At 44.1% G+C, this 22,661-nt stretch overlaps 1 protein-coding gene across 1 annotated transcript in view; it reads left to right on the top strand.

Annotated features, from left to right (window-relative positions):
• Positions 1–22,661, top strand: part of LOC308163768 (rho-associated protein kinase 2-like) — a gene marked incomplete at both ends in the record, with an annotated part of 117,689 nt that overhangs the window by 92,398 nt on the left and 2,630 nt on the right. The window contains 2 exons of the mRNA XM_080537956.1: positions 8,647–8,865; positions 10,809–11,028. Coding sequence (XP_080394082.1) covers positions 8,647–8,865; positions 10,809–11,028 — 439 coding nt within the window. The remainder of the gene's footprint in view (positions 1–8,646; positions 8,866–10,808; positions 11,029–22,661) is intronic.

Below are 22,661 nucleotides of genomic sequence, written 5' to 3'. Positions count from 1 at the left end.
TGAGTGGACAGGGGATAGGGGTGAGTGGACAGGGGATAGGGATAGGGGTGAGTGGACAGGGGATAGGGATAGGGGTGAGTGGACAGGGGATAGGGGTGAGTGGACAGGGGATAGGGATAGGGGTGAGTGGACAGGGGCTAGGGATAGGGGTGAGTGGACAGGGGATAGGGATAGGGGTGAGTGGACAGGGGATAGGGATAGGGGTGAGTGGACAGCGGATAGGGATAGGGGTAAGTGGACAGGGGATAGGGGTGAGTGGACAGGGGATAGGGATAGGGGTGAGTGGACAGGGGCTAGGGATGGGGGTGAGTGGACAGGGGCTCGGGATAGGGGTGAGTGGACAGGGGATAGGGATAGGGGTGAGTGGACAGGGGATAGGGATAGGGGTGAGTGGACAGGGGCTGAGCTGCGTTCACACAGAGTTAGTTTAGATTTGGAGATCTAGAAGGCAAAACCTGATGAACAGAATGGAAAACGACATTTTCACATTTTGTATGTTTCAATGATATAAGGCCCTTTATGAGTGTAAAGAGTATTTGGTGGATGATGTTCCTATGTAGTTGGAGGAATCCAACAGAACTCTGACTGGTGACGTGGCCAACCTCGCCAACGAGAAGGAGGAGCTGAACAACAGACTGAAGGACACCCATGAAGGTAAACTGTTCCTTATTTCAATTTATTTCCTTTTTTGGTTTTAATCGCCCCGGATTTGGATAGCAAGAGAACATCTCCATAACTATGAACTGCAACGATGTGATTGCTCTCACAGTTAACTACAGTTCAATTAGTGACGCATTTCTTTCCAAAGTACTATTGTCATGTGTACTGGGATACAGGGGTACGGACTGGTTTTACTAGATGGACAATTGTGGTATTGAAAAGAAAGGCTTGACTTTACAACTGTACATGAGCAGGGCTGTTTACAACTGTACATGAGCAGGGCTGTCTGGTCTGTTGTGTTCAGAGCTGCAGACATCGAAGGACGACGAGCAGCAGATGAGCCAGATGAAGATCACGTTTGAGAAGCAGCTGCAGTCAGAGAGAACGCTGAAGACCCAGGTACGTCTGCTGGGTGTTTTAGACCCAGGTACGTCTCTGCTGGGAGGGTTAGACCCAGGTACGTCTGCTGGGAGGGTTAGACCCAGGTACGTCTGCTGGGAGGGTTAGACCCAGGTACGTCTGCTGGGAGGGTTAGACCCAGGTACGTCTGCTGGGTGTTTTAGACCCAAGTACGTCTGCTGGGAGGGTTAGACCCAGGTACGTCTGCTGGGTGTTTTAGACCCAGGTACGTCTGCTGGGTGTTTTAGACCCAGGTACGTCTGCTGGGAGGGAAGGATAGTTTAGACATGTTTCCCTGATTTAACCTGACTGTGTTGTAATATTAGTTAACTTATTAGTCAAATGTTTTTTCTACATTACACTCAGTACTCTTAATTATAGGGTCATTACAAGTGTGTGTGTGTGTGTGTGTACGAACGTGTGTTTTAGGCTGTGAACAAGCTGGCAGAGATCATGAACAGGAAAGAGATGCGTGGCGGAGGCAGTCGTCGTGGTAACGACACGGATGTGCGACGGAAGGAGAAAGAGAACAGGAAGTTGCAGCTGGAGCTGCGGTCGGAGAAGGAGAAGCTTAACAGCACCATCATCAAGTACCAGAGGGAGATCAACGACATGCAGGCGGTCAGCACCACCACCTTACACCAACCCTAACCCTAACTCTAACCCTAACCACCACCTTACACTAACCCTAACCACCACCTTACACTCAGGGCTAAATTACACCCAAAACCTCAACCTAACCCTAACCACCACCTTACACTAAGGGCTAAACTACAACTGTCAGAACCACAACCACCACCTCACACTAACTGTCACAACCACAACCTTACACTAAGGGCTAAACCACAACTGTCACAACCACAACCACCACCTCACACTAACTGTCACAACCACAACCTTACACTGAGGGCTAAACCACAACTGTCACAACCACAACCACCACCTCACACTAACTGTCACAACCACAACCTTACACTAACAGTAACACAACCACGACCACACACTAACCGTCAACCACAACCACTTCAATAACAGCATCGTCAAGTTCCGAGGGAGGTCGACGGTATGCAATGTGGTCATCAACACAACCAACGACACCTGACCCTAACCGTTTCAACAACAGCGGCCGTCGACGTGCCAGCGATCAATAACATGCCGACAAACAGCGTCAACAGGGGCCGCAGACGGAAAAACGATGGATGACTAAAAGAATGTCCTTTTCGTCCGTCTTTCTGTCTGCAGCAAATTGCAGACGAGAGTCAGCTGCGCATCGAGCTGCAGATGGCCCTGGACAGCAAGGACAGCGACATCGAACAGCTGCGCGGCCTCCTCAACTCCGTCAGCGTCCACTCCTTAGAGGCGGCGAGCATCAGCAGCGGGCCTGACCTCGACATGGACGACGCCTACGCAGGTAATGTCTGTGGCCGTGGTAGCCTAGAGGTTAGAGAGGTAGCCTAGAGGTTAGAGAGGTAGCCTAAAGGTTAGAGAGGCAGGTAGTCTAGAGGTTAGAGAGGTTGTCTAGAGGTTAGAGAGGTAGCCTAGAGGTTAGAGAGGTAGTCTAGAGGTTAGAGAGGCAGGTAGTCTAGAGGTTAGAGAGGTAGTCTAGGGGTTAGAGAGGTAGCCTAGAGGTTAGAGAGGCAGGTAGTCTAGAGGTTAGAGAGGCAGGTAGCCTAGAGGTTAGAGAGGTAGTCTAGGGGTTAGAGAGGTAGTCTAGAGGTTAGAGAGGCAGGTAGCCTAGAGGTTAGAGAGGCAGGTAGCCTAGAGGTTAGAGAGGCAGGTAGTCTAGAGGTTAGAGAGGTAGCCTAGAGGTTAGAGAGGTAGCAGGGTTGCCACGCTACCTGGAAAACAGGGAAAACATGGACATTATTGAGCCCTGTTCCATACCTGGAAAAGGCATGGAAACTGAGCAAAATTGAAAATTTACATGGAAAAATTGTGTTGTCCTGGAAAATTTGATAGGCTTTCTAAAACATTTAATAATTGAAGTTTATTCTCAACTTTAAGTAGTTGGCTTGGAACTGTCTGTGGCTGTTCTAAATGTGGCTTTATCAATGTTGGTTGGCAAGCACATGGTTCATTGTTGCAAACAAACATTGATGTGCTAAAACGGTCATATCTCAGCGTAGGAACGTTGGATTTACTCAGGAAGTGGTAGAAGTTTGACTGGCGGTCAATGCAAATGTGTGATCTTTGCTACTTTAATAGATGATGCATATGCCAAGTGATCAGTATTTAGCCTGTATGGTATATATAGTATATGTATGTGTGTATATATATATATATATATATTATTTTTTTATATGAAGATGTTATAGCTAGCTAGCTATGATTTATTATCAAAATAATGAACAGCAAGCTAGATCCAAAACTAGGGCCGGTGGAGGAGGGCAAGTGTCACATTGGACAGACTACCAAAACAGAAAAATAAAGTATCTTAACTACAGCAAGTGATAGATGTCAGAAATACATTATCTGGAGATTCAATAAGGTAGTTGTATGCAGGTTAGGGTTATATGACATCTCAGGGTTAGGGTCGTTCAGCCACATAGATGGAGGCAGACTGAAAGGACACACATCAACCTCTATTTCATGATTTTTAAAATATATAACGACGTAGATCATTGATCGGCAACGACACTATATAATTGTTTGCCTGACTGGCCATCTGATTTGGGCTCCTAATTGCTAAAAAGCAATACTGTTTTCTTATTTTAACGTATAAAAGTAGCCAAGACCATACATTTGCATTGACCGCAAGTCAAACCTCTAACAATTCTGCCACCCAAAAGGGGGCGTGATCGTTCTGATGACAGGGAGATGACGTATGACTGCTCTGATGAATTGGAATCACCACCATCACCTATACGTTTTAGGGAACCAAGTTTTTCAGCCCAGTGGTGTTCTAGGCTGGAAATTAGTTCTAGTTTAATACATCTACACTGAGCAATCAAAACACTGGTTAGACAGCGAACTATCTCTAAGCATTTAAGAGCTGATCGCACATCTAGACTAGACTGCACATCTAGACGGCATATCTTTTAAATCAAGTAAGTAGTCAGGTGTCCTCTGGGGGTGGGGGTGGGGGTGGGCCGGTGTGGTGGACGGGCGGGGGCGGAAAGTTTTAACGGTCTAGATATCATCACAAAACATGGTACCTGGAAAATCAAGAGGTGGTATGGAAAATTATTTCAAGGCAAGCGTGGCAACCCTGAGGTAGTCTAGAGGTTAGAGAGGTAGCCTAGAGGTTAGAGAGGCAGGTAGTCTAGAGGTTAGAGAGGCAGGTAGCCTAGAGGTTAGAGAGGCAGGTAGTCTAGAGGTTAGAGAGGCAGGTAGTCTAGAGGTTAGAGAGGCAGGTAGTCTAGAGGTTAGAGAGGCAGGTAGTCTAGAGGTTAGAGAGGCAGGTAGTCTAGAGGTTAGAGAGGCAGGTAGTCTAGAGGTTAGAGAGGCAGGTAGTCTAGAGGTTAGAGAGGCAGGTAGTCTAGAGGTTAGAGAGGCAGGTAGTCTAGAGGTTAGAGAGGCAGGTAGTCTAGAGGTTAGAGAGGCATGTAGTCTAGAGGTTAGAGGTCAGGTAGCCTAGAGGTTAGAGAGGCAGGTAGTCTAGAGGTTAGAGGTCAGGTAGCCTAGAGGTTAGAGAGGCAGGTAGTCTAGAGGTTAGAGAGGCAGGTAGCCTAGAGGTTAGAGAGGCAGGTAGTCTAGAGGTTAGAGAGGCAGGTAGCCTAGAGGTTAGAGAGGCAGGTAGTCTAGAGGTTAGAGGTCAGGTAGCCTAGAGGTTAGAGAGGCAGGTAGCCTAGAGGTTAGAGAGGCAGGTAGTCTAGAGGTTAGAGAGGCAGGTAGTCTAGAGGTTAGAGAGGCAGGTAGCCTAGAGGTTAGAGAGGCAGGTAGTCTAGAGGTTAGAGAGGCAGGTAGCCTAGAGGTTAGAGAGGCAGGTAGTCTAGAGGTTAGAGAGGCAGGTAGTCTAGAGGTTAGAGAGGCAGGTAGTCTAGAGGTTAGAGAGGCAGGTAGTCTAGAGGTTAGAGAGGCAGGTAGTCTAGAGGTTAGAGAGGCAGGTAGTCTAGAGGTTAGAGAGGCAGGTAGTCTAGAGGTTAGAGAGGTAGCCTAGAGGTTAGAGAGGGAGGTAGCCTAGAGGTTAGAGAGGTAGCCTAGAGGTTAGAGAGGCAGGTAGCCTAGAGGTTAGAGAGGCAGGTAGTCTAGAGGTTAGAGAGGCAGGTAGTCTAGAGGTTAGAGAGGCAGGTAGTCTAGAGGTTAGAGAGGCAGGTAGTCTAGAGGTTAGAGAGGCAGGTAGTCTAGAGGTTAGAGAGGCAGGTAGTCTAGAGGTTAGAGAGGTAGGAGAGGAATTAGAGAGGAACTAAAGCAGAGTACCATCCCCCATTTTTCACACTCTGACTCCGTCCGGCAAGGTTGGAAACAGTTCAGTTGCAATCAACTGATTTTCCGTGTGTGTGAACCCCTATCTGAACATGGCTCTTCCACAGCATTTACGGCTAATCTGTGCGTTTGTCACATCCGTAACAGAAGAACATGGGATTTCCACAGGAATTTAAAGATTGTCAAACCGTTACATAAAAATAACAGATAATTTGAGGGCTATTTTCATTAGTGGTGTTGCTAACTCTGGATCATGCTGTCTAACTGTGGCTCATTTGGACAATTGCTATGGTTCATTCATTGATCTTTTCTTTAACCCCTCCCCAGCTCAAAGACAAGACAACCCCCCCCCCCATTCAGGTACTGCCCTGCATATTGTCCAATGTTACCCTGCTGTTTAAATGTGTTTCTCCTTTTTCTCCTAGAAACCAGGCTGGAGGGATGGCTGTCACTGCCTGTCAGGAACAACACCAAGAAGTTTGGATGGGAGAGAAAGGTACATAGAACATGTTTGACACAGTTCCATATTCACTAACACTTTGTTTTAGGAGTTCACATTTAACACACAAAATACTTGTAACTGACCGTTAGTTAACGTGCTGAGCCAAACCCCCCGGAGATCTGTGAGAAGATGTTCCTTCTGGAGAGGGTTCCCCCCTCACAACAACAGGTGGTGGTTTAGAAAGATCGCATCACAATGACACCCAGGGTACTGGGTGTCCCATGTACACTTGGAAGGAACCCACTAAATTAGGCCATGTCGACTTTTATTGTGATTCATTAGTATAATACCGGTATATATATTATTATAACTGATTAATTATTTTATCCATTTCATTTTCTGGAAAAAATGGCTTTAATGAAAATGCTGATTTAAACATCAGCCGTGTTTACCTGAAACCTATAAAGCTGTTTCAGGTCCGCTGCCACAGGCCTGGCGGGAGTTTCACATTTGCGGAAGCTATTTATTTTTTTCACTGTAGTCTGGGTGTCCTCCCCCACAAAAGAGTTAACATTTTAAAGCCCCTACACACATTCCATACAATTCTACACATGATGATAAATGGATGGGATGGAACGATGCATCGCCAGACAGTTTAATATCGCTACAAATTTGAGACGTTTCAAATCGGTGAAATTAAAAAAACAATCGCAATACTCTTTTAACCCTTACAAATCTGTTAAAAGCACACATTCTCATTACCGTAATTCCTAAACTATATGTGCTATGGAAGAACTTCCGCCTTCTACCCATATAGGGTTTATTACTCAGAGTACGAAGCTCAAGGAGAGCTGCGGCGATTTGAAGAGAGAAGCGGCATTACGAGTCAGCATGTTCTAGTGGTGTTTTACAAGTGGTGCTTTTATACTTTTGGGAGTTTGTGTACATATGTGAAATGTCATGTGTAAAATGTCACAAAGATCATCTAGGGTTACCAAACCACCCAAAAGGCAAAACCCAGAGAGCCAGTATGGGGCGAGCACAGTGCGCTCTGCAGAAGGAGCGCTCCCTGGCCTGTGTCTGCAGCTAGTGAGAAACGTTATACCCTACCTCAGGAATAAAAAGGGATTCTTTAAGAAAATACAGTATTTTGTAGTTTTTGTCTGAGAAATACATTTATTAAAATCTTTTTCAGTCATAATTTGTCTGCAATCTAATTTTGTAAAAGAAATCGTAGCGGGAATTGTATCGAATCGTGAGTTGAGTGTATCGTTACATCGCTACTTGACAGTGTAAATGGCTTCTGTTGATGCGTAACTTGAGATCTGAAAATGTCTGAGAAACATATTTCTGAGTGAATTGTATTTTCTTGTCTTTTTACAGTATGTGGTAGTGAGCAGCAAGAAGATTCTTTTTTATAACAGTGAGCAAGACAAAGAGCTGTCCAACCCCTACATGGTGCTGGATATCGAGTGAGTAACGTGTTCTGTGTGGAAGCCCATTAAAAGGGTCTTCAAAGGACCTTGTAAAGATGTATTTTGATAAGTTAACTTGAAGAGCATTACAGCAACAACCTGCAAAGTAGAGAAACAGCCACTCAATTTCAGTTTTGTTTATCTGAATGGAGATTCGGCCAATTCGCTAATTCTCTAGTTCACAAGCACACACACACACACACACACACACACACACACACACACACACACACACACACACACACACACACACACACTCACACACACACACACACAGCTGGGACAAACTCGTTCTGATTTACATCCATGTTGAACACTTTTGTGCATAATATTTGTTTGGAATGTGGTTTGCATGGTGTAGCATAAGAAGCTTTTATCTTTTTATCGTTTTTATCTTCTTGCAGCAAACTGTTCCATGTGCGGCCTGTCACCCAGACAGACGTATACCGCGCTGACGCCAAAGAGATCCCCAGGATATTCCAGGTCATTCCTGTCACCCTCACCCTCAGTCTGTCTCTCTGCATCTTATTTGTTATTTTTCATTGATAATGCATTATAGCTAATTTGATTAGTGCTAGAATGACAATAGCCTATATATATATAACGTATAGATGTGGTTTTGCTCCTAGGAGAATAACTGCAAAACAAACTCTGCTGTTTACAGACTCTGTTTTACACCCAGTTCTATTTACTTCCACCACAACGTGATCTGTGTGGGAGGATTTGTGTGATCAGATCTACCTGGCTGATTTTTTGTTTTATAGGGGAAATCAGCCGATAATCGATCTGGTCCTGGATAGCAGATTAAAAGTTTTGAACAACTGGTCCCAGGTCCAAAATGTATACTTAGGATCCAGTTCATGTCTGGAACAACAGTCAGGGGTCTCGGTTATGTGTCATAATAAATACATTGCCCATATGTACCCGTCCACTGCTCTGTGTCAGGGGAGCAACACAGTAACTGCTCACGTTCATCAGGCCAGCAGACCTGTGAAGAACCACATGGTTCATGAGAGCAGCGCGTTTACCTAGTCGCCCCAGTAGTATTACTGTTCACATGAACCAGGCAAGCATCAGTTATTGTAGCCCGTCTATGGTTGGTGCTACATGCTACATCTCAGCCCACACAGCCACAGAACAGTGATGGTGACCCTCTCCCTCTGCAGATCCTCTAACCCTAACCCTCTAACCCTAACCCTCTAACCCTAACCCTCTCCCTCTCCAGATCCTCTAACCCTAACCCTCTCCCTCTCCAGATCCTCTACGCCAACGAAGGCGAGAGCAAAAAAGAGCCTGAGTTCCCAGTGGAGCCGCTGACCATCGGCGAGAAGTCGGGCTACATCTGCCACAAGGGTCACGAGTTCATTCCCACGCTCTACCACTTCCCCACCAACTGCGAGGCCTGCACCAAGCCCCTCTGGAACATGTTCAAGCCCCCGCCTGCCCTGGAGTGCCGGCGCTGCCATATCAAGTGTCATAAAGACCACATGGACAAGAAGGAGGAGATCATCGCGCCCTGCAGAGGTAAGTGGGGGGTGGTGGGGTTAGTTGGTGGGCAGAACTTTGGTTAGGCCAATGTCAATTACCTGAGCTGCACTTTTAAACAGAGAGCAGGGCAGGGGGGGGGGGGGGAGGGGCGGGGCATCACGAGCAGCTCAGATAAACATTTGGGGGGCGTGGACACTTGCTGACAACTTCCCGTCCTCAGCGTTTACTTATTAATACCCCAGAATCTCAATCGAGAGATTGATGGGACCTACCCAGTCTCCAAATGATTATGTTCTGGGGAATAGTTTCTGCTGACCAAAGAAGACTTGTAGCCTGAATGTTGCTGGCAGATACCGCAGGCCGCCACTAGGCGAAGTCAAGAGCAGTGAAGGAAGTTTGGAAAGAGAGATCCTTCTGTCGGTAGAAATGACTAACCTGCGCCACTCCTCAAGGATGAAGGAGTATAAACGTTAGTCGACTGTAGCAGTTCGTCTCCTTTGGTTATAGTGAATGCGGTTATACTTAACAACCGCTTACAGTGATCAAAAGCCATTGGACTGAATCCAAGGCTGTATACCTCACTGTTGGGGGCCAATTTGTATTTCTTGCATCTTTGACAAGAGAAAGTAAATATGACTGAGAACAGGTCCAGGCAATGTTTAAGTTTGACTCTGTCTGGCTCCTTTTGCACGTCGCTCTTCTGTCATCTGATCATAATGATCAGAATACATTCCATTCATAAACTTGAACAGGGGTGCAAACTTGTCACCTTTCTGCTAAATTAGCTGTTTTTATCTCAAAATATGTAATCCATGTTAATTGTGTAAATCTGCAAAAAAAGAAATTGAGGGGGGGGGGGTGTAAGTGTCATCCAAGTCACATGATGCGCGAGCTAACTAATCTCCCTGTCTGCTAAACTCTGCTGCTGTTGAAATAACGTTTAGTTTCAGGGAGCTAGGTACAATTCCAGACAGCATAGAGAACACAGTCACGGTAAACTGTTTTCGAAGTAATTCGGTCAGGGCTGCCGCTACTTACACATGCATCATTGTTAGTCCACTGTTAGTGCTAGCGATATCTATTTAACACCATTAGTGCTAGCGCTATTCCCCCCCTAAGGTTAGCCGCAAAAAGAAAATGTGTCACCTTTTTGGGCCATCACCAGTTTGCACCCCTGTTGAATGTCTACACCTGCCATTTGATGCGTTCCCTACCCGCCTCCTTTACCCACATTGTAATCAGATAAAATACATTATTCAAGTATGCCTTGTTCTCACACAAGACTTGTATTAGTGACAACATCTCTGGTCACACTGCTTCAGTTCTATCAACACTAGAACAGCCACGGTGGGGTCATGGTGACCCTGTGAGTAAAACGTTTTTTATACCTTTGCACTCGATCACATTTCAGGACCGTCCTTTCATTTCCTAGATATGTGTGCTTACATTTTCGAAATCACATCAGGATAAGCTAGTATAAAGCTATTTTCCAGTTTTTCTGTGTAGAAGGCAGGCTAATTTACAAGAAGTGCCCTCTAGTGGTCTTTGTGTGTAAGTAGCAGATTACCATTGTAAAGAGGGAGGCGGCTCTAATAGTAGGTAAAATCGGCACGGCTGTTCGAGTGTTAAGCTAACCTTGGAGTTTCACCTCATCCCATTTCCCCTCACATCATTCCTGTCATGGCGACCTGGTGGTGATCAGACACACTCAGGGCTTGCTACGTTTTAATGCCCACAGATGTCCACATAATTAGGAACAACAGCTTTTAGCTACTGTTAGCCATTTAACGTTTTGTTTGTTTAGAAAGATCTACACGTTTGCTGCTATTAGCAAATGCAGCATATGTATATTTTAACATTTTCAGTGTGACCAAAGAGGACAGCGACATGCAAAAACCGACATGCATTCCTTTAAAATTCACCGTTCAACCACTTGAAATCGTACAGATTGTCCCTTTGGTCCTTCTCTCTCCCTGCAGTGAACTATGACGTGTCTACTGCCAAGAACCTGCTCCTGCTGGCCCTGACACAAGAAGAGCAGCAGAAGTGGGTCAGCCGGCTGGTCAAGAAGATCCCCAAGAAGCCGCCGGCCCCTGAACACTTCTCACAGCGCTCCTCACCCCGTGCCTCCATGAAGCTCCAGCCCAGCCAGTCCCAGAGACGGCCCAGCAGACAGCTGCTGCCTCCCAACAAGACCAGGTCAGTTACAGAGACACGTGGAGGACAAGGGCCGCCGGGGCTGAGCTACTCCAAATAACACTTTACCCACAATGCATTTCATCATCATAATAATAATAATAATAATAATAATAATAATATCTTGGATTTATATAGCACCTTTCAAGGAACACATTTACAGAAAGACAGTCAAAAACAGAACACAATGCCAAAAACTAAACTAGGGGCCAAAGGTGAACAGATGGGTTTTGAGGGCAGATTTGAAGGTGTCCAGGGTGGTGGGGGGGGGGGGCGTTGCGGATCACTGTGGGGAGAGAGTTCCAAACGGTGGGTGCTGCCAGAAGGGTCTGTCCCCAAAGGTTCGTAGGTTGGTGCGGGGGGGTGGAGAGCAGACCCATGTCTGAGGACTGCAGGTACCAGGATGGGGTATATTGGCGGAGAAGGTCAGACAGATACTAGGGGGCGTGAGCATGGAGGGATTTGTAGGTGAGGAGGAGGATTTTGTAAAGGATGCGTGACTTGACCGGGACCAGTGGAGATGGATGAGGGTGGGGTAATGTACTGCTCTACCCTGGCAGCTGAGTTCTGCACAAACTGGAGCCTGTCCAGGGCTTTGCTGGGTACCCCAAACAGGACTCCGTTGCAATAGTCCAGGCGGGAGGTGACGAAGGCGTGGACGAGGGTTTCGGCCACAGAGTTGGACGATCGGAGTCTGGCAATGTTTTTGAGGTGGAAGAAGGCAGATTTGGTGATGGATCATCTGATGTGTGACTGGAAGGAGGAGGTGCAGTCAAGGATGACACCTAGGTTGCGGACTTTGGGGGATGGGGAGATGGAGCAGCCGTCGACCTGGAGGAGAAAGTCACCAACCTTCCGGAGCAGCGCCTTGGGTGCCACAACCATGAGCTCTGTTTTCTTACTGTTGAGTTTGAGTAGGTTAGATGACATCCATGTTTTTATTTCAAGCAGGCAGTTGACAAGATTGAGGGGGGAGCTGAGAGGATGGTGTTGTGCTGAGATACATTTGCGTGTCATCGGCATTGCAGTGGAAGTTTAGGCCCTGGTGGCGGATGATCTGGCCGAGAGGGGAAGCATGTAGATAGTGAAGAGGAGGGGTCCAAGCACAGAGGCTTGAGGCATGCCTTGGTTGACTGGGGCTGGGGAGGAACTGGAGCCGTTGATGGTGACAAACTGTTTCCTGTAGGAAAGGTAGGACTGGAACCACATCTACTTAACATTTGAATTCATTTCGAGAGAAATGCTTCACTTCACATGAATTGAATTTGAATTGACCTCAACTCTGAAAGTCAGACCTCTTGGGACTGGTGAAAAAAGGTGTAATCTAAATTCAATGTAGTATTTGGTTATTCAGTATTCTGTGGATGGATATAGCATATCATGGTCTTTATTCCTCCATGCTCCATTCCAAATTAGATATTTGAACAATATCCCCATGCTACATGACAAGCTCCTTTTTTTCTCAGGTTATTGTCCATAGCATGGAGAACATGCTCAATGGTATGTCCCACATCGGATAATAGAGACAGCATGGAGCCTATTCTTCCATGTGTCTAACCTGCTCCATGCTACGGTCAACATCAGAGACTCTCACTTCCTCCATGACACATGCTCCTCCTTTTTCACATTTAATTCCAAATGTGTTCATTAAAGATAAACTATGTCCTGTTCCCGTTAATGTTGAACGTGTCGGGCGTCACATGATTAGGGACCCGAGAAATGATTGTCTACTTGGATTTAACTTGGATTTAACTGGCTGATCTCTCATTCCCTCACCGTCTATTTGCAACCCTGAGAAACCTCTCCTTTAAGAGTGTGCTGCATTCCTCACTGGAGATACATAAAAAGTGTGAAAGACGGCGCGAGTTAGAAGTAGCGCAGCAATTGCGCACACGTGCGTGTGCATCACAAGGTCAATGTCTGTACTGAAAATAATAATAATAATAATAATAATAATAATAATAATAATGCTATACGTCTTTCATATCAGCCTCCTCCTGACCCCCCTGGGACCTCTGTCCCGCTGACCTCAGCCCCCCACCATGACATAGGACTCCCAACAGTGGACACAAATCACGACTTTCATGACCCTATTCTGTCCGTGTGTGAGTGTCTACTGTGCATGTGTATGTGTGTGTGCATGTGCGCGTGTGTTTCACTTTGACTAGTCATTTTTTTATGTAAAAGAGAATGTTCATAATATGGTTTGTATTTACTGTGACGTTTTGCAATAAAACATTCAACACCCAGGGCTGGTTGTGAGGCGTGGTTCTGGATGGCTGTGAGTGCGCCTGTGTTTGTACGGATTTGTGGAAGTAGTCTGTTTCTTGGTTGTCTGTGGAGAGGCAGTCGCATGAGGCGGAACAGGCAATTTTGGTGGTCGAGAAGATCGACCTGAGCACATCTGCTATAGGTGCTCGATCTCCACTACTTCCTGAAAGGCACCTTGCATGAACATATCCTGTCTCACTCTATTGGGTTAATTGATTAATCAGCTGTGCGGTAAACTGTTGGAACACACAGTGCACAGCTGATTAATCAATTAAACCAATAGAGTGAAAAAAGGGTATGTTCATGCAAGGTGCCTTTCAGGAAGTAGTGGAGATCGTGTACCTAGCCTATTCTGCTTCAGTCGGTATGACTTAATGGCTAGTTGTCGATAATGAAAGGTGATTTGTAGCTCAGTGATCATGTTCTCTGACTCGTCTCCCAAGTCAGATGTGTGCCTCCCACCAATGACTCCTGGCTAACCTTCTGCTTAACATGCAGGAAATGTGTTATTCGGTTAAGTCGTGACGTCCAAAGTTGGCTGAGAACATTCTCTTCGAAATGCCAGTAATAATAATAATTCATTATATTTTTATAGCGCTTTTCCGAGGCTCAAAGACGCTGATAAATATGGGGAAAAACGGGAAAGTGCTGCTGTGTCCCTTGTTTTATTAATAGATCCCAGTCTAAAAAACGATTGAACTGTCATTCTACCGCTGTAGTACACTGGTACTCTGGTGCAGGGAATTTCTGGTTTGGACCCGGAAATTGCAAAACGTCACGTTTGACGTCAGACTTAACAACCGAATTGTTAATCCTCCATTTCATTCTGAACCCCATCTAAATGCTGAATTAGCCTTCAAATATGTACCGTCTTGTCTTGGTGTAACTCTAAGAGGTAATGCGTTTAGTTGTCATACACTTTTATTACCCTTATGCAGGCCTTGACATTAAGACTTGTCCACTTGTCCGGGACAAGTATATTTTATGTTCGGACAAGTGGACTTCCTCCTGCAGTTGTCCGACAGACAAGTCAAAACAAAGAGAAAAATAAATAAATCAATGTATTAATAATATCCGCAAAAAAATAATGTCTGATCGAAAAAGTAATAAATGTATTAATGACCTATGTAGCTGCCTTCTCAATGTAGCTGCCATGTCAATGTATGCTGCCTTGTCAATATCTGCTGCCTTGTCAATGTATGCTGCCTTGTCAATGTAGCTGCCCTGTCAATGTATGCTGCCATGTCAATGTAGCTGCCTTGTCAATGTAGCTGCCTTGTCAATCTATGCTGCCTTGTCATTGTAGCTGCCTTGTCAATGTAGCTGCCATGTCAATGTAGCTGCCTTGTCAATGTATGCTGCCTTGTCAATGTCTGCTGCCATGTCAATGTCAGCTGCCTTGTCAATGTAGCTGCCTTGTCAATGTATGCTGCCTTGTCAATGTATGCTGCCTTGTCAATGTAGCTGCCATGTCAATGTAGCTGCCTTGTCAATGTATGCTGCCTTGTCAATGTAGCTGCCTTGTCAAACAATCTATGTCCACTGAGTAGGGGAGTGCGGACATGTCGTCATGCCTAGAGAATCTGGCATCATGCCTTTGAATCAAAACATTAATGCTGGCAGGATCACGTTCTCTGGCGTGCACGTAGATCCACAGTAATTGTTGGAATTGTAATGTAAGGTATTACTGGGTTGTAGTGTGTTAGTAGACAGACACACACACGCGCATCGTCATATTTGGACAAGTAACTTGAGCTCTCAGACAAGTAAAAGATAAGTTCACTTGTCCGAAGGACAAGTACCTGAAAAAGCTTAATGTCAAGCCCTGCCTTATGACTGGTATTCTGACATGTAGGACTGTGTTATGCACTTTGGGACACTTATTTGACACTATGGAGAAACTAACTCTTCCCTCATCTCTGTCTGTTTTTTCCAGTTAACCTTACTGGGGAGGTGTGGTGCAGCTTCAAGGTGGTGGGTGCTTCCTCCTGTCACACAATCAAAAAGGACTGATGATAAACAATGTTCCACTCAGCATATCCCAAAAAACGAATGCACACATAGGATCCTCCTTCACGCTTCTCCCAGAGGACTTCTCTCTCTGTCCCGCTTCTGCCTTTTTAGAGTCGTAGTCTTTTTGTCCTGTGTCGAAATGTGAGTTATGCCAGTCATTCAACACTGCTAGTCCATCGACAGATGACGTGCCAACCAGCTCATGTACCTGTAGTCTGTGCTTATGTGATGCACCCTCTCCCCAGACTCCTTAAGGTGAAGGAGGGTGTCTAGGGTTTGATATTGGGCCTGGAGGCTCCTGAAGTTCCCTCGCCACAGAACACAGAGCTCTCATAAATGGCAGGGGGGCGAGGAGGACTGAAGCACTTACCTTTTACACTTACCAGAAGAACCGGACTGGCAAAAGTGGAGAGGATTGAGCTCCTCTGCCATCCTGAATGCTTGTGGCCAAGGTGAATAGTTTTATTTTTGGTATTATACAGTGAATGATTACAATGCATCTGAAGTATCTAGTACAGAACACTACACCCACAAGAGAAGAATAGTACTGTACACTGGTATGTGTCACCAGGGGAAGTTGCTCATATAGGTCTGATAGCTCTTCACTCTGGCAATAACTTGTATTTACTTACCACACAGCATGATGGTTATTAGAGGGAAGTATGTTTACTACAGCCAGCTTGAATGCAAGAGGGGGAACCAATAGAACAGCTTGACTCCTTTATGGTATGAATTTACGTCTGGGCAAACCAATGATAGAACACAAGCATTGAATGACTTAAAACATGTTGAAGTAGATTTGGACCTTTCATGCGTTTCGTTTTGCCCTTAAACGTATGGCGTAGCCTTCATGTTGAGGTGAAATATCATCTTACCCTGAATGATCCTCATAGGCCAGTCTTCTCCACTGTTCCGTTGGTAGCTAGCCTAACCCTAACCCCAGCAAAAGCTAACAGGAAAGCAGTGGCCTCTCCAATAGATGGGATTCCAAGGAATTTAGCTTTGTCTGAATTACCTGCTATAAATCTCATCAGAAATGTGATATTCAAACAATGCTTAGTAGCCACTATATACTAGACAACCCTGCACATGCTTTTTGACATTTTGTTCCAGTTCTCAGCAAATAGATTATAGAGACTGTGCATACTATTGACAATAAAATAGTTACTTCAATAAATCATTTTTAAGCATAACATGCTACTAAACATAGTTTAGTTTCTCTGACAGCATTTTGGCTCAAATCAGACCATGCTAATGTTCGGTACCTTGGAATCCTGTCTATCTGAGAAACCGCTGTTGACTATTAGCTTTTGCTGGGAGTAGCACAGCAGAGAACGCAATACCAGAGATTATTTCACTACTGGTCTGTGAGGATATTCACCCAAACATGAAAATAGGCTGAACCATCCCTTTAAGGTAACTATGTAAGTGCTGTTGCCTTCATGCCTTTGGTAAATCCACCTGTAGTAAGAATGTGTATTTTTAAATATTATTCCTGGTAACAAGAGGGTAAAGTTTACAAATGTTTTTGTTAAAAAGAACGTTTTAAAAATCTGCAAATATCTCCCACAAGCTGAAGCAGTGAACGGTAACATGTAATGCTTTTTGAATGTCATGCTCTGATATTTTTGTAAAGAATTCCTCTTGGGCACGTGGTGTGTATCTAGCTCATATGTTACAGGTGGAGAGTAGTGGTGTGCTTTGTAGTGCCCTCCTTTATCCAAGAAGTTTCTGAAAAGCACGTTTTATACATATATAAATAAATATACACAGTATATATTTTCCATGATGACATACAGTGCACATTGTATTATTTATACTGCCTTGTCCACTTTGTATCTAAAGGCGCTTACATCCAGACCGCATGTTTGATATTGCTACAATAGAGCTCAGTGATAACCCATTAAACATTGAAAAGGTGTTTGGATCATTGTGTGGTGTCTTTTTACATGAGTGAGTTTGTAAACTTGTGGGGCCACTTGCAACGGCACTAGAATGTCAGTGTCTAAATGAAGGTAACTACTTTAGGCTAGTAAGGCATGGTGATTAGTTAAACCGTGTGTTGCTGTCTTTGCCTGATATCTAGTTAGCTTTGAGCTAGGAAAAAAAACATTGTGAATGTTGTAAATGACCCAAGGCCTACAGCTGATCCACCTGTCCGGACCCGATAAACAGCTCTGATCAGGAGTGTTTCATATATTTGTTGGTATGTCAATCCCAATTCATCCAAACCTGCACTACAATCTAGCAGGAGCCTATGCTAACGTGCACCAGTATGCAAAGTGATCGCCTATAGGCTTTAGGATTAGCCTTTTGAAAGAAATAGAAGCCGCACACTCAGGTTCCAGATGCAAAAGAAAATGTTTAATAGGACAACGGTTTCGGCCGTAGTAAATACATACAAACAGTGCAAGAGAGCCATTATATAGTCAGGTAGGCTAATTGAATAGATAGCACCTTGATAGAAGGTTGTTAAGGCCTCCACCACGTCAGGGGAGGGAGACCTTTTCAATACCTATGGAGCCTACCTAAAAGTGAACTATCTTGATTCTGACATCCTTGGACATCTGTTTAGAGGAACCCATGGTTTTTAACACCAGACACAACAGCCACCGCAGTTGGATACTTTAGAAGGCTTGGAGTTACTTCAGAATATATAGTTCAACACTGGAATTATATTCACCTGACTCATTGAAGCCCTAACGAGTAAATCACTTTGGTCTGGGCCTTAAGAGAGAAGGGTCCAGCTGCATCCGCAGGGTGTCGACACCCGGACGCATGAAGACCATATTTGGTTCGAGCGCGTCATCACATAAGTAACCGCGAGAAACCTCGAGATTTTAAAGGACTTTAGAGGACCGTGAGATTTTAAAGGACAATGGCAAATACAGCTCAGGTGAGAATTTCGAAATATGATTAATGAACATATAGTTATACATATATGTATATGATTAATGAACGTTATAGTTTTCATATATGTATTTATTATTTAGGTTGTTGGATGTGTTACGCATTTGGCTGTTTCGCACGTAGTTTTGTTCATAAATCAGGCTTGGCTAACTGGGTAATCCTATGTGGTTTAGCGTTATCAGATATGAGATTAGATTCAATATTCAAGATTGCTTTATTGTCTGTCACAGAGTGACAGAAATTCTCCTTTGACAGGCTTTGTGCAGTTCATGAATACGGTATCCACATTAAAAACACACATAGGTCACATACATACAATAAAAACAGACAGATATAGCAGTGTTTATAAAATGTAGTGCCTATTTAAAAAGTCTAGTTATTTAAAAATAATAGTAAGAAAAACGGTATTATGATTTAAAAGCTAAAATGCTCAAATGTTGTGGTTTAAAAGAAAAACAGTGTGCTTCCTATTTTAAAATGTTCAGGGCGGTGGTTGCAGTGGGAATGAATGATTTTTTATCTGTGTTTTTCCGGGCCAGTGGAGTTCTATAACGGCGGCCTGATGGAAGTGGCTGAAATGATTGGTGGAGGGGGTGAGAGGGGTCCTGTGTGATTTGTGTGGCTTTCCTGATTAGTGACCGGTTGTAGATTTCAGACAGGGGAGTTTGAGGTGAGCCGATGATTTTACTTGCCTGATTGACTATACGGGAGAGTTTGGTTTTGTGTTTGACAGTGAGGGAGTTGTACCAGGATGTGTTATTGAAGGTGATAATTCAACTTTATTGTCATTGCTGAGTACAAGTACCAACAACAAAATGCAGTTTGGCATATAACCAGAAGTGCAAATAGTGACAAAACAAAGATAATTATATACAGTTATGAGCTATGTACAGTTAATGTATTTCTATTCTATGTTTATTTATATCCCCCCTATTTATGTCTAATTCTTGTTTTTTTTAATTATATGTGGACTGTGTTTCCAATAAGAAAGCCATAGAAATGTATACATTTGGACCACAGTATGACTTGAGGTAAGCTGGAGAGTGCTAATACAATTTCCATGACAGTTTGCAACCACTGATGCATGTGAGTTTCTTAAATTATTTATTAATCACTTCTTTATAACATTTTGTCTCAACAGTGAGAAGCAGCTGTTTGCCCATTACATGGTCGAAAATTTGAGCTAAGAAGAAAAAAGGAAGCTGAAAGACCATAGAGACAATGTTAAAAGAGCATTGGCGATAAAGTGCAAACAGCAATGATTTATCACTCATAAGATACACACCGGCTAGACCCCTAAGGTCTAGTGGCACTTTTCCTGGAGGCGCTGTGTACAGGTTTTTCGCCCCTGCTTGCCTGCCGCGCGCTGGGCTCCCTGGGCCGGCCTGCGTGCTTGGTCTGTTCTGCCGCTGGGGCACCTGACCCGGCTAGCCTCGTGCAGGGCTATGATAGTCTGAGCCTGGTGGGCTGGGCCGGGTGTGCCGGTGGTGGGGCGGGTCGGGCGTGTGGGTTCCCTCGGGGGGGTTGTGGGGGCCGCAGCTTTGCACTGGTGGGCAAACTGGTAAGTAATCGCTCTACGACTAGAGGGCTGCAGGGGAATTTTCCTGGATGCACAGTGCACAGGTTTTTTACCCTTGCGTCCTTTTGACCAAGCTTTTGGAACCTGGACACTGGACACAACACTGAACACTACACTACACTGGACACTGAACATCTGTCATTATGAATAAATAAACAAACAAATAAAATAAACAAATAAAACTTGAATTGATTTGATCCCTTGTACACTTTTTTGGGCATTTGTGTTGCAACACACCTGTACATTGTGCACTCTACCCTGTTAGGCCCTTATTTTACTCTAGACAGAAGTGTTGTAACACTTGTTATTAATTCCATTTGGTATACCTCATAAACTTTCTTGCATTTCTGGTGTTTGCATTTTACATATTCTAAATATATGCTATCTACATGTCGCACTGGATGGGGTTAGTGCTGTTGACTCATCAGAAAGTAAAGACTAATTCACAGAGTGTATGAAGATTCCAGTAAGGGTTTTGTGAAGGAGCCCTAGTGCTGTTGACTCATCAGAAATAGAATGTTTTATTTAGCTCATCAGTGGGCACTCAGCACCATGGACACCTCCAGCCCAGCACCTTGCACCACGGTTCCTGCCCTGCTCCATGGATTATAACGATGATCGCCTGACCCTTGCCTGACTCCACCAAGTCCTTTGCCTGACCCCTCAAACCTGTTTGACCTAATAAAGTCCCACACCTGGGGTCATTGACATTCATTTATTTATATACAGTTAGGTCTGGGAGTATTTGGACAGTGACACAATCTCCATAATTTTGGCTCTGTATGCCACCACAAAGGATTTGAAATGAAACAATCAAGATGTAATTGAAGTGCATACTTTCAGCTTTAATTCAAGGGGTTGAACAAAAATATTGTATGAAATGTTTAGGAATTGCAACCATTTTTATACACAGTCCCCTATTTTCAGGAGCTCAAAAGTAATTGGACAAATTAACATAATCATAAATAAAATGTTCATTTTTAATACTTTGTCGAGAATCCTTTGCAGGCAATGACTGCCTGAAGTCTGGAACACATGGACATCACCAAATGCTGGGTTTCCTCCTTTGTGATGCTTTGCCAGGCCTTTACTGCAGCAGTCTTCAGTTGTTGTTTGTTCGTGGGTCTTTCTGCCTTTAGTTTTGTCTTCAGCAAGTGAAATGCATGCTTGATTGGGTTGAGATCAGGTGATTGACTGGCCATTGCTCTGGCCAATATTCCACTTCTTTGCCTTAAAAAGGTCCTGGGTTGCTTACACACTATGTTTTGGGTCATTGTCCATCTGTATTGTGAAGCACCATCCAATCAACTTTGCTAAATTTGTCTGAATCTGAGCAGACAGAATATCCCTAAACACTTCAGAATTCATCTGTCTGCTTCTGTCTTCTGTCACATCATCAATAAACACTAGTGACCCAGTGCCATTGGAAGCCATGCATGTCCATGTCATCACACTGCCTCCACGTTTTTTCACAGATGATGTGGTATGCGTCGGATCATGAGCCGTTCCAAGCCTTCTCCATACTTTTTTCTTCCCATCATTCTGGTACAGGTTGATCTTAGTTCCATCGGTCCAAAGAATGCTGTTCCAGAACAGGGCTGGCTTTTTTAGATGTTTTTTGTCAAAGTCTAATCTGGCCTTTCTATTCTTGAGGCTTATGAATGGCTTGCACCTTGTGGTGAACCCTCTGTATTTGCTTGTGTGAAGTCTTTCTTTTATGGTACACATGGATAATGATATGCCTACCTCCTGGAGACTGTTCTTCACTTGGCTGGATGTTGTGATGGGGTTTTTCTTTACCATGTAAAGGATCCTGTGATCATCCACCACTCTTGTCTTCCATGGACGTCCAGACCTTTTTGTGGTGCCGAGCTCACCAGTGCGTTATTTTTTTCTCAGAATGTACCGAACAGTTAATTTGGCCACTATTAATGTTCCCACTATCTCTCTGATGGATTTTTTTTTTACAGCCTAAGGATGGCCTGTTTCACTTGCATTGAGAGCTCTGTTGACTGCATGTTGTGCGTATACAGCAACAGCTTCCAAATGCAAATGCCACACTTGGAATCAACTCAGACCTTTTACCTGTTAATTGATAAAGAAATAATGAAGGAATAAATAGCCCACACTGGCCCATGAAACAGCTTTTGAGTCAATTGTCCAATTACTTTTGGTTATTATAATATAAAAGAGCTATAATTCATAAACCCTTCCTTCAATTTGGATGTGAATACCCTTAACCTAAAGCTGAGAGTCTGCACTTTAAGCCCACTCCTATATTAGACAGTAAATTATGTTGGAAATCTCATATAAGATACGTTAGATCCAAAGTATCAAGGAGTATTGCAGTATTGTGCAGGGAAAAACATATTCTGGAACAGAGGATGTTGTATACTCTATATTGTTGTCTTATCTTACCCTATTTGAGTTACTGTGTGGAGATATGGGGAAATGCATATAAAAGCACTTTAAACCCATTGATAACACTACAGAAAAAAGCTATGAGAATTGCACATAAGGTCGGATATCGTGATCACACAAATAACTTGTTCCTAATGTCAAATGCCTTAAAGCTCATGGACTTATTCAAATTTAAATTGGCACAGTTAATGTATAAAGCAAAGACTCAAGAACTCCCAGGTAACATTAACAAATTATTTATAGAGAGGGATAAGGGATATCATTTGAGAGGTAACCACAACTTTAACAAGGGTTATGCTCACATTATCAGGAGCAGGTGCATATCATTCTACGGAGTTACCATGGAATGGGCTAGAGGAAAATATGAAGGAAAGCAGAAATATTGCTCTATTTGAAAAAAGAAAAATGATTTTTGTTAAATACCAAAATTAGGAAAGGGAAG

Source organism: Nansenia antarctica (genome assembly GCF_963989245.1).
Source record: "Nansenia antarctica genome assembly, chromosome: 8".
NCBI lineage: Eukaryota > Metazoa > Chordata > Actinopteri > Argentiniformes > Microstomatidae > Nansenia > Nansenia antarctica.
Note: the sequence above shows the minus strand (reverse complement) of the source record. Positions and strands in the feature narration are given on the sequence as shown.